This window comes from Schistocerca gregaria, chromosome 1 (assembly GCF_023897955.1).
Source record: "Schistocerca gregaria isolate iqSchGreg1 chromosome 1, iqSchGreg1.2, whole genome shotgun sequence".
Taxonomy (NCBI): Eukaryota; Metazoa; Arthropoda; class Insecta; order Orthoptera; family Acrididae; genus Schistocerca; species Schistocerca gregaria.
The window spans coordinates 628461869-628474931 of record NC_064920.1 but is presented as its reverse complement, the minus strand read 5'-3'; the positions used below and the strand labels follow the sequence as shown (position 1 = coordinate 628474931).

At 38.1% G+C, this 13063-nt stretch overlaps 1 protein-coding gene across 1 annotated transcript in view; it reads right to left on the bottom strand.

Annotated features, from left to right (window-relative positions):
- The window catches only part of LOC126359816 (cleft lip and palate transmembrane protein 1-like protein), a 150318-nt gene that overhangs the window by 77868 nt on the left and 59387 nt on the right, over positions 1-13063 (bottom strand). The window contains exon 3 of the mRNA XM_050007659.1: positions 1705-1897. Within this exon, the coding sequence (XP_049863616.1) occupies positions 1705-1897 (193 nt within the window). The remainder of the gene's footprint in view (positions 1-1704; positions 1898-13063) is intronic.

The following is a 13063-nucleotide window of genomic DNA, read 5'->3' as shown; positions in this document are numbered from 1 at the left end:
CCTTGTAAATATTAGCTAAATATTTATTTAAGGAATATCCAGGATATGGAAAAGTGTTGCAGCGTCTTGTTTTTCCTGATGTTGACTAGATGGCACACCATTCATCAAATGTATTGCCTCCTGTTTTTGCGGAATTTTACATTGTGATAATTCCAGGCTTCTTTTGCACTCCTATGCTGTTATCTATTTCATTGTCAAAGAGCATAGATGAAAGAAGTATTACGTTCCTGTTCTTTTGTGGCACATACAAAACAACTACCAAATGCTTTCGAAATCCAAATACGCTACTGTTTACTTCAAATTGCTTCATATTCATAAATACAGACGGAAGTTCAGTCACACACATAAACTCAGAAGAAAATTCAGGTGCTACAGTGGATAGACAGTTAGTCGCTTTCAAAGAAAAGTGTAGTTTTTCCCATGTGTAGTTCTTTTTACAGTTAGCCTGGAACAGTTCTAATAGTTCCCTATTTGGTGCAAGTTTATCTATTTTCTTTTTCTCTTGCCTGACTTTAATGCCATCAAGCTATGAATCAGAACAGCAACCAGTACAAACTCTTTATAGTGTGAAATGTCTCACTTACAAAACCACATGTGGGCAGGTTTCCTCTAGATGCTTCTTATGTACACATTAGTACAGCTACATATTTTTTCAAACATCCCTTCATCAAAAAACAAAAGGAACTACTCTAAATTTGGTTTTGTAATTCTGGCTGCACCTCTCGACCTGGCAGATGAATAATAGTATTTTGAGGTTATGTCCTTACATTCTTGGTAAGGGTTCTTCATTCATTTTTTTGCTCCATCTTTTCCCATGTAGGAATTATTTCATTTTAACTACCACCTGCTGTCTCTGTAGCAGTTCCATGCTCAGTTCTTTGGACTAACCAGATGTTTCCAAATTTTGATTTACAATACATTTCTAACTATTTCAACTTCAAGTAATCCCTGTATTCCTTTCTCATTTTTTTCATATGTACACATACTGTAGACTCAGTTGTTAACATGGAGTGACAGAAAGCAAACTGACTCCAAGACTTAATTCACTTTGAAAGCAGTTATAATTGAGGTACTAAATAACAATGTGTCCATTTAATGTAACATGAAATGTGATAAAAATGAAATGATTGTAAAAATAAAAAAAATAAAAACTGGCACTTGGGATTATTCTGATTTTTGTTATATCGCAGTTGTTGCGGAGTGTCCTGAACACCACAGTGTATGTTTCTGGCAACAAACAACAATGATTAATGAAATTTAGCGTATTCTACTTTAATTATTTACCTAACTGTTAAGAAAACTAACAGGAGTTTTAGAGAATTATGAAAATTTAAACTAATAATATGAGCAGTTTTTAATGTGTAGTATGTTCACAGCACCCCATGCTAACACTGAGGATTAAAGAAACTTAAATTGGTGAAGATTTTCATGATGCACTGTACGCAAGAATTACTTTCAGTTTTTTTAGTTTCTGGCACGCAGTGCATGTAACTTCGAAAATAATCAGTGTATAGTTTCTCAAATGAAAGAGTGTTAAATCCCTTACTAAAACACAACCACTTCTGACAGAATAGGATATTTATAGATACTATCCATAGACTTTTACTTTAGACGCAAAGAAGCTTTTGTTCACATTGCAAGTGCTGCAAATTTAGCATGCTCTCGTATTGTAAACCATTCAACTATTGTGACATTAATGTTTACCTTACTCCCTAGAAGCTGAAATGTTGCTGCTTCAGGCACATGATACTGTGTTAGTCGAATTTTTGTGTAGACTGTTGTTGGAGTCTGGTGTAACTTAAAAAAATTATCATGTTCTTTTTCTTGAGTTAGCAGCAGATGCAGGTACATAGATCCATTCTGCCGAGTGCTCAATGGTATGGTTAAATTCAATTCCCTGGAAAAAATAAATGGAAATAAGTAGGTAAATACTATATCAAATTAAATCAAGCACTTTAAAAGAAAAATTCAAAATCAGTGTCTAAGAGTGGTAGTTCCAATAGAAAATATGATCAATACTCTTACAGGGACAGAGAATGCTACAAAAATAGTACATTTAAATGATAAAAAGGATAATGAAATAAATCATAAAATATACCATAAAAACATTATAAAACATAAAATAGAAGATAGATACACTGATTACTCATTGAATGAACTGTTTGCCATAGCAAGCGGTTTATTAATTTGTTAGCAGCCGTAACTTAATATCAATGGGTGTCAAAGAGAGACAGCACAATTAAAATTTAACATCTCATTCATGGGAGGTCACTAAAAACAAAGCTAAAACAAATTAAGAGTGTGGTGGAAATTTTAAAAAGAAGGAACTCAGTTTTCACCAAGGGAAACCACATAAAAACTAATTCCGGATGTCTGGACAAGGATTTTAAGCACCTTCTATAGGCCTGATCAAATGTGAGTCTGGAGTCTTCACCACTGTGCCATTTCATTTCTGAAGTACATTATCAACCGATTGTTAAACAACACAAGTGCAAAATTTCATATCGTTAACTACTAATTACAAAGAATTCACTTCACCATTATATCTTCTGTTACATCTGCTACAATATAGAAAGTATTTCTTCCTATAACAGCTATATTATGTCTCCTGTTACAGTCGATGATACAAGGAAATACCACACCCACTACGAATGTTCATACATTCGATATGGGATTACATAAATTCAATCTCACAGTACTAACAACCGTTCTGTACAAATCTCACAGATAGAATGAATTTTCTTTTTTCTTCCTTGACATAAACACCACTGTATGGCATACCTATTTTCTCTGAGCTGGGATGTCATAGCACAGAATAACTGCTCTTGTGTAGCAGAAACTATCACCGCCATCCTGCCTTGGAGACACATGTCATTCATCCAGGCCAGTATACATGTGCAAACAATAACAACTTCCAAACTGTTTAAATTTCTAAACTAAGTAGCTAACATTTATCTTCACTGTGGTTATGACCATTTGTTGGCTAAGGAGATTTCAGGTAACACATCACTTTACCAAAAGTGATATGTTACACTACATATCCCTGCCCTTTGATGGTTATGTCATCACAACTATATTACATAAATACATAATATTTGTAGTTCTGAAAACCTTATAACATTAAAATAGTGACATTCATCTCTTTTATTTTATCGACACTAAGCTTCTTGAACTCCAAGCTATTTACGCATAGCATCTGTATGGAACACCAAATTAATATACGTAAACTTTAAAAGCCTTTAAGCATGCTGTTGTTGCTGTTGTCGTCGTCAGTCCAGAGACTGGTTTGATGCAGCTCTCCATGCTATTCTATCCTGTGTAAGCTTCTTCATCTCCCAGTACCTACTGCAACCTACATCCTTCTGAATCTGCTTAGTGTATACATCTCTTGGTCTCCCTCTACAATTTTTATCCTCCACACCGCCCCTCCAACACTAAATTGGTGATCCCTTGATGCCTCAGAATATGCCCTACCAACTGATCCCTTCTTCTAGTCAAGTTGTGCCACATATTTCTCTTCTCTCCAATTCTCTTCAATACCCCCTCATTAGTTATGTGACCTACACATCTAATCTTCAGCATCCTTCTGTAGCACCAGATTTCAAAAGCTTCTATTCTCTTTTTGTCTCAACTATTTATTGTCCACATTTCACTTCCATACATGGCTACATTCCATAGAAATACCTTCAGAAAAAACTTCCTAGCACCTAAATCTATACTCGATGTTAACAAATTTCTCTTCCTCAGAAATGCCTTCCTTGCCATTGCCAGTCTACATTTTATATTCTCTCTACTTCGACCATCATCAGTTATTTTGCTCCCCAAATAGCAAAACTCATTTACTACTTTAAGTGTCTCATTTCCTAATCTAATTCCCTCAGCATCACCCAATTTAATTCGACTACATTCCATTACCCTCGTTTTGCTTTTGTTGATGTTCATCTTATATCCTCCTTTCAAGACACTGTCCATTCCGTTCAGCTGCTCTTCCAGGTCTTTTGCTGTCTCTCACAGAATTACAATGTCATCAGCGAACCTCACAGTTTTTATTTCTTCTCCATGGATTTTGATTTCCTACTCCAAATTTTTCTTTGTTTCCTTTACTGCTTGCTCAATATACAGATTGAATAACATCGGAGATAGGCTATAACCCTGTCTCACCCACTTCCCAATGACTGTTTCTGTTTCATGTCTCTCTAATCTTATAAGTGCCATCTGCTTTCTGTACAAATTGTAAATAGCCTTTCGCTCCCTGTATTTTACCCCTGCCACTTTCAGAATTTGAAAGAGAGTATTCCAGTCAACATTGCCAAATCTTTCTCTAAGTCTCCAAATGCTAGAAACGTGTGTTTGCCTTTCCTTAATCTATTTTCTAAGATAAGTCGTAGGGTCAGTATTGTCTCATGTGTTTCAATACTTCTACGGAACCCAAACTGATCTTCCCCAAGGTCGTCTTCTACCAGTTTTTCCATTTGTCTGTAAAGAATTTGTGTTAGTATTTTGTAGCCATGGCTTATAAAACTGATAGTTCGGTAATTTTCACATCTGTAATTCCCTGCTTTCTTTGGGTATTTGCCTGTCTCATACATCTTGCTCACCAGATAGTAGAATTTTGTCAGGGCTGGCTCTCCCAAGGCTATCAGTAGTTCTAATGGAATGTTGTCTACTCCCAGGGCCTTGTTTCGACTTAGGTCTTTCAGTGCTCTGTCAAACTCTTCAAACAGTATCATATCTCCCATTTCATCTTCATCTACATCCTCTTCCATTTCCATAATATTGTCCTCAGGTACACTGCCTTTGTATGGACCCTCTATATACTCCTTCCACCTTTCTGCTTTCCCTTCTTTGCTTAGAACTGGGTTTCCATCAGACCTCTTGATATTCATGCAAGTGGTTTTCTTTTCTCCAAAGGTGTCTTTAATTTTTCTGTAGGCAGTATCTATCTCACCCCTAGTGATATACGCCTCTATATCTTTACATTTGTCATCTAGCCATCAGTACTTAGCCATTTTGCACTTCCTGTTGATCTCAGTTAAGAGACATTTGTATTCCCTTTTGCCTGCTTCATTTACTGCATTTTTGTATTTTCTTCTTTCATCAATTAAATGCACTATCTCTTCTGTTACCCAAGGATTTCTATTAGCTCTCGTCTTTTTACCTACTTGATCCTCTGCTGCCTTCACTATTTCATCCCTCAAAGCTACCCATTCTTCTTCTACTGTATTTCTTTCACCCATTCTTGTCAATTGTTCCCTAATACTCTCCCTGAAACTATCTACCACCTCTGGTTCTGTCAGGTTATCCAGGTCCCATTTCCTTAAATTCCCACCTTTTTGCAGTTTCTTTAGTTTTAGTTTACAGTTCATAACCAATAGATTGTGGTCAGAGTCCACATCTGCCCCTGGAAATGTCTTACAATTTAAAACCTGTTTTCTGAATCTCTGTCTTACCATTATATAATCTATCTGCCACCCGTCAGTATCTCCAAGCTTCTTCCATGTATACAACCTTCTTTTATGGTTCTTGAACCAAGTGTTAGCTATGATTAAGTTATGCTCTGTGCAAAATTCTACCATTCTTTCATTCCTTACTCCCAATCCATATTCACCTACTAAGTTTCCTTCTCTTCCTTTTCCTACTATTGAATTCCAGTCACCCGTGACTATTAAATTTTCGTCTCCCTTCACTATCTCAGTATTTCTTTTATCTGATCATTCATTTCATCAATCTCTTCATCATCTGCAGAGCTAGTCGGCATATAAACTTGTACTACTGTGGTTAGTGTGGACTTTGTACCTATCGTGGCCACAATAACGCATTCACTATGCTGTTTGTAGTAGCTTAGTCGCATTCCTATTTTTTTTATTCATTATTAAACCTACTCCTGCATTACCCCTATTTGATTTTGTATTTATAACCCTGTATTCACCTGATCAGAAGTCTTGTTGCTCCTGCCACTGAACTTCACTAGTTCCCACTATATCTAACTTTAACCTACCTGTTTCACTTTTTAAATTTTCTAACCAACCTGCCCGATTAAGAGATCTGACATTCCATGCTCCAACCCGTAGAACACCATTTTCTTTCTCCTGATAACTATGTCCTCCTGAGTAGTACCCACCCGTAGATCTGAATGGGGGACTATTTTGCTTCCAGAATATTTTATCCAAGAGGACACCATCATCATTTAACCATACAGTACAGCTGCATGCCCTCAGGAAAAATTACGGCTGTAGTTTCCCCTTGCTTTCAGCCATTTGCAGTACCAGCACAGCAAGGCCATTTTGGTTAGTGTTACAAGGCCAGATCAGTCAATCATCCAGACTGTTGCCCCTGCAACTACTGAAAAATCTGCTAAGGCTGCTGCCCCTCTTCGGAAACCCCATACATTTGTATGGCCTCTCAACAGACACCCCTCCGTTGTGATTGCACTAGGGTGGGGGAGGGGGGGGGTCTTTAAGCATAACATAGCTGTAATGTGACTTAAACAAAACATACGTATACCTTGTCTCAATTTATTTGTACCATTTGACTACCAAAAATAAGAGGGCTGGTAAACGAGTTGCACCTCCAATTCTTCCTCCAATTCATTTAACGTTCTGTAGACATCGAGACTGTTAGAGATGGAGCACAAGCTCAGATTGTTGCAAGGATAGGGAAGGAAATCAGCCATGTCCTTCCAAAGGAACCGTCCGGGCGTTTGCCTGGAGCAATTTAGGGAGATCATGGGAAACCTAAATCAGAATGGTGGATGCAGATTTGAACCTTTGCCCTGCTGTATGAGAGTTCTGTGTGCTACGCACTGCATCATCTCACTTGGTGAAACTAATGGGATAGACCTGTCAGCATAAAAGGTGTTCAGAAATTTCTGTTAAAAATTCTAGGAATTTTAGACAGGAGTGAGTACATAATATTTTGAACAACAACCTGTGTCTGGAAACATACCATTTCCATTGTATGATGGTTTCAGTTCAGATGTGTAATGCATCCACATCTGCTGAGGGAAATAAAAGTCTCGGAGCTGCTTGTCCTGGATTGCAGGATGATGTGTACTATGTCAGAAGGTCACCTAATGTCATTTAACGTTTGTCTTGCTGCGAGACAGAGGAAGAGCTGCAGACATGAGTTTTGGCCACTGGACTAGAAATTGAAGAGACACCAGATGGGATGGAGATAGTGTACTGGAACATGCTACGTAGGTACAATATCTGTAACAATGTGTGAGTACATAATATTTTGAACAACAACCTGTGTCTGGAAACATACCATTTCCATTGTATGATGGTTTCAGTTCAGATGTGTAATGCATCCACATCTGCTGAGGGAAATAAAAGTCTCGGAGCTGCTTGTCCTGGATTGCAGGATGATGTGTACTATGTCAGAAGGTCACCTAATGTCATTTAACGTTTGTCTTGCTGCGAGACAGAGGAAGAGCTGCTGACATGAGTTTTGGCCACTGGACTAGAAATTGAAGAGACACCAGATGGGATGGAGATAGTGTACTGGAACATGCTACGTAGGTACAATATCTGTAACAATGTTGGTAATCATCAGAACAAGCCACAGTTTTCATACATTGGTGCTGTTCTGTATGTAGAGTATAATGGGTTCTTTTTGTAAAAATTGCAGATTCTGTCAAAAGCATAAAAAATCATCATATGAGGACGACACCCCTTAAACACAAAATAGGCCCAGTTTACATTTGTCATATAGTCACAACCTTATATGCTAGCACTGGTCTCGCTAGACAAAAACTAAAATGTACCACTGCCACAGAGTCTGATAATGGAGTGGAATGACTCTTGCAACATCATTTTGATCCTGCAGTCACTATGAATCAATACACAAAGGAAGTAAAGACATTAGCTGCCACTGGGAATTGATTTATATCAATGGAATAAGTTGAAAATTTGTGCTGGACTGGGATTCGAACCTGAGTCTCCTGCTTACTAGGTGGATGGGCTTACTACCAAATTTTCAACTTGCCTCACTGATAGAAATCGATGCCCACTGGCAGCTAATTTCTCTAATTACTTTGTGTCCTGATTTATAGTGGCTTCAGGGTCAAAATAGTGTGTGCTCTTTTGAACGTATTCGAAAGAACATACACCACATGTATAATCACAGTAATGATGAGCAATGATCCCTTTAGTGCAGATGCATGCCAAGCTCAAATTCTTATGGGAATCAAAAAGACGCAACAAGTAATTGGGCTAATGAGCAGCACACTACATGAGTAGTGAGTGGTATAAGTTGAGACTTTGGGTCTGATGGGAGGCGTCCTGGGGTAGTCCATGCATTTGTGGTGACCACTGTGTGTGGATTGCCTAGTGGTCAGTGCTTCTACCTAGTAAGAAGGAGACTGGGTTTGAATCCCAGTCTGGCACAAATTATCAATTTGCCCTATTGATATAAATCAGTACCCACTGGTAGCTAATGACTTTAGTTTGTTTGTGTCTTGATACATAGTTTCACCTGTATTTGCTGTCACAACCACAGAAATAAAACAAGTTTAATTACTTATATTGCTCAGCACAGATTAATTTTGTTGATTTTATGAAAACTATTATTTTCATTCAAATTGGGCAAAGTACTTTCTTGCATCTGGTGCTAGGTACACTGCAATTGTCCCTGGTGTGTGCTATGAAGAAGCACTGTAGTGCACATTGTTACAAGTGTGTCTGAGGACTGTGATATCATCTGTATACAGTTTCTATGCAGGCTGCCAAGGTGGCCCTCATATCTAATGTCATTAATGGCCTTCTTGGCATGAAGTAGTTGGTATGGAGCCATTTCATCAAGCCTCAAATACTAGGAACTGACAATGAACTTAAAAATCACTTCTTCTTCTTCTTCTTTGCAAGACGCATTAACTTTTCCTTATGCTCACTTTCATTGACCTACAATAAAGATTATTAGTAAGTAGAATGACACTGGATTGAATGCCTAGATAACTTAACCTCTCTTTACAATAAAGTTGCCTGGTACACCACTATCGTGGAAAGAAACTGCAAAGGGATTTGAGCTACAATGGCAATTTCCACATGGTCTCAGCACTGTAGATGGGAAACATGTAGTCATCATGAAACAGCCTCTCTCTGGATGTCTGTATTACAACTATAAACAGTTTTTCAGTACAGTTATGCTGGGAGTAGTAAATGTCAAGTATGAGTTCTTAATGGTGGATGTCTGAATGGGTGGTCAGGCCCAAAGTCTCAACTTATACCACTCACTACTCATGTAGTGTGCTGCTCATTAGCCCCACGTGACTCACTGCATCTTGTCAATTCCCGTACGAAGTTGAGCTTGTATCAGATGGTGGTAGTCTTTACCATCACAAGTTTGAAGACTTTCTTAGATCCAACAACCTGAACATCCCACCAGAAAAAAGGCCTACCAATCATTAACATTTCTGGTCTGTTTGTATGTGCTGATGCTGATCCATTAACAATGTCATAAAATTTGTTGAAACCGTACAATCAGACATAACTGATTAAAGAGCAAAGAGTTTTCAACTGCTATCTCAATCGTACATGCAGGATTCTGGAAGACACTCACAGAAGTTTAAATTCCAAATCTGATATACTTCAATTGCCTATTGCTCTAACTCCTGAGAATGCAAGAGTAATGGAACTGGTGTGTTGTTATGAGCACAATTACGTAAGGAGTACAAAATAAGTATCTTACAGTGAAAATGAGGGGAAATGTAGGATGCAGGGCTCTTCAAGAGGGAGACAGGTGACTTAGTTCATCTGCAAGTTACAAGTTCAATAAATCCATCTGAAAGCAACAAAATAATCAGAGATACTTTCTGTAATTACTTTCATAACAAGAATAAAGTATCTTGGCAAGATAGAATTTGTTAATTTTGTTTTAGTGAATGAATTATAACCTGAAAAACTGATGTACTTTCCACATGAATATAATAAATTCATTGAGAAGATACTTGTGGAATTGAGTGAATCTTCCAGTTCTTCCACTGTTTCCATAGTGCTCACAAAGTTCACCAAAAAGGGAAAAAGAAGAAGAAGAAGAAGAAGAAGAAGAAGAAGAAGAAGAAGAAGAGCTCATCTGGTCAGAATACTGGCAGGTAGGTTCCAACACTTCCTTGGAGCCTGCACCACTTTTTCTTGATTCTCTCAATCTTTTAACCTCCTTTCTAAAGTTTGTTCTCATGGATTTTTTTTGTTTTGTTTTGTTTTTTAAGATCCTCCTTCACTGCTTGGGAGTAGTGTAGTAATGACTCATAGGAATAATTTCTTACTATCATATTTTTATATTGCTTTGCCTTCATATATATCACAATGTGGGCAATGAACAATACACCTTGACAGATTACAGAAAAAAATACTCTCTTTCCTTACATAACAATCATTTTCAATGCATGCACCACAAATAATAACTACAACATAAACAAAGAGTGAACATAAATATGAGATGAACTGTACAAAGCAAGACTGCCAAGAATATTGTCAATAATGTCCACAGAAGGCACAATATTTTCAGGCAACGCAACATATTTCCAAAGTTTTTGATGTTCTCAATAGTACTGCAAAACCTCCCAATCTTATCCTTAGATAGTGTTGCGTCCCAAACATGGATTTTGCCTGGAATTGGGTGATGTGGTTCGCAACAAGCTTAGCTGGATGGCTGTAAAGAGAGGGAGACTTTGACCTGGTTAAGATGTTACTGTCGCTGATGTGAAAGGTAAAAGGCTGGGAGGTAACTGAAGTAACTGTCGAAAAATGTTTAACAATCTGAGATTTATTTAGACATAAAACAAGCAAATTCTAACTGCTATGGCTGGCTACCACTAAGCAGCCAAGCCTGATACAGAGACAGCAACTAACAAACACCATTCCTTCTGTTCTAACAATTGTGACCTACAGAACTAAACTCTGAGTCCCACGGCTATTGCCTACATGTCTATCAGCTCCTGTTGCTAACTCTGCAATGAACTTTGACTAGATCCACCTGCTGCCTGCCTAGAGATCCTGCCTACCACTGATTCCGTCCTCTCCCATGATGATGAATTAATTAAGAACACACAAAGTAGACAAAAGAAGCATAATATGAACACCACAATACCAAATTTTGAAGTAGGTGATATAGTGTTGGCAAAAGTTTACCACCCTAGTGCAAATACAAGAAAAGACGAGTAAATTCTTTCATAAATACAATAGTCCTTATGAAATAGCTGGGGTACCACATCCAAAGGTTGTGTTCTTTGTAGATCCATCAAATGACAAAGACCATGGGTTATATAATGTAGGTTTGATTAAAGTATTTACTACGTAACAGGGAATTCACATTCTTTGTGAATTTTGTAGAGTGACACCTACAAGGACTCGAACTGATCATTACATACCTTAACTGCTTAATTTTCTGTACAACAATCCTCCACTTCTACTATCTTATCTATTTCAAATTCAACTTTGTTCTAAAATAAGTTAATTCTGTAATGGGCCAACAAAGTGCAATCAGATTTAACCCACAGTGAGATTGCTTTTCACTCACAGCTACTGCAAGCAACACTAATTTATTTATATGTTTTACAGTATGCTACTCATACTAAGTGGCTCATAAATTTATCACCTTGTGAGGCTGTTTGCTCATATAGTATTATAAACAGGGTGGTCCATTGTCAGTGACCGGGCCAAATATCTCATGAAATAAACATCAAACGAAAAAACTACAAAGAACAAAACTTGTCTAGCTTGAAAGGGAAACCAGATGGCACTACGGTTGGCCCACTAGATAGCGCTGCCACAGGTCAAACAGATATCAACTGCATTTTTTAAATAGGAACCCCCCATTTTTTATTACATATTCGTGTAGTACATAAAGAAATATGAATTTTTTAGTTGGACCACTTTTTTTGCTTTGTGATAGATGGCACTGTAAGTCATAAATGTATAAGTACGTGGTATCATGTAACATTCCGCCACTGCAGATGGTATTTGCTTCGTGATACATTACCCCTGTTAAAATGGACCGTTCACCAATTGCGGAAAAGGTTCATATCGTGTTGATGTAAGGCTACTGTGTTCAAAATGCCCAACAGGCGTGTGCTATGTATGCTGCTCGGTATCCTGCACGACATCATCCAAGTGACCGGAACATTTGCCGGAAAGTTACGTTACTCAAGGAAACAGGTAGTGTTCAGCCACATGTGAAACATCAACCACGACCTGCAACAAATGATGATGCCCAAGAAGGTGTTTTAGCTGCTGTCACAGCTAATCTGCACATCAGTAGCTGACAAATTGTGTAAGAATCAGGAATCTCAAAAACGTCGGTGTTGAGAATGTTACATCAACATCGATTGCACCGCACCATATTTCTATGCAGCAGGAATTGCATGGTGACGACTTTGAACATCGTGTACAGTTCTGCCACTGGCCACAAGAGAAATTACAGGACGATGACAGATTTTTTGCATGCATTCTATTTAGCAACAAAGCGTCATTCACCAACAGAGGTAACATAAACCGGCATAATATGCACTATTGGGCAACAGAAAATCCACGATGGCTGCGACAAGTGGAACATGAGAGACCTTGACGGGTTAATGTATGGTGCGGCATTATGGGAGGAAGGATAATTGGCCCCGATTTTATCAATGGCAATCTAAATGGTGAAATGTATGCTGATTTCCTACATAATATTCTACCAATGTTACTACAAGATGTTTCACTGCATGACAGAATGGCAATGTACTTCAAACATGATGGATGTCCGGCACATAGCTCGAGTGCGGTTGAAGCAGTATTGAATAGCGTATGTCATGACAGGTGGACTGGTCATCAAAGCATCATGGCCCACACGTTCACATTATCTGATGACCCCGGATTTCTTTCTGTGGGGGGAAGTTGAAGGATATTTGCAATCGTGATCCACCGACAATGCCTGACAACATGCATCAGCGCATTGTCAATGCATGTGCGAACATTACGGAAGACACAACTCCTCGCTGTTGAGAGGAATCTCGTTACACGTATTGCCAAATGCATTGAGGTTGACGGACTTCATTTTGAGCATTTATTGCATTACTGTGGTATTT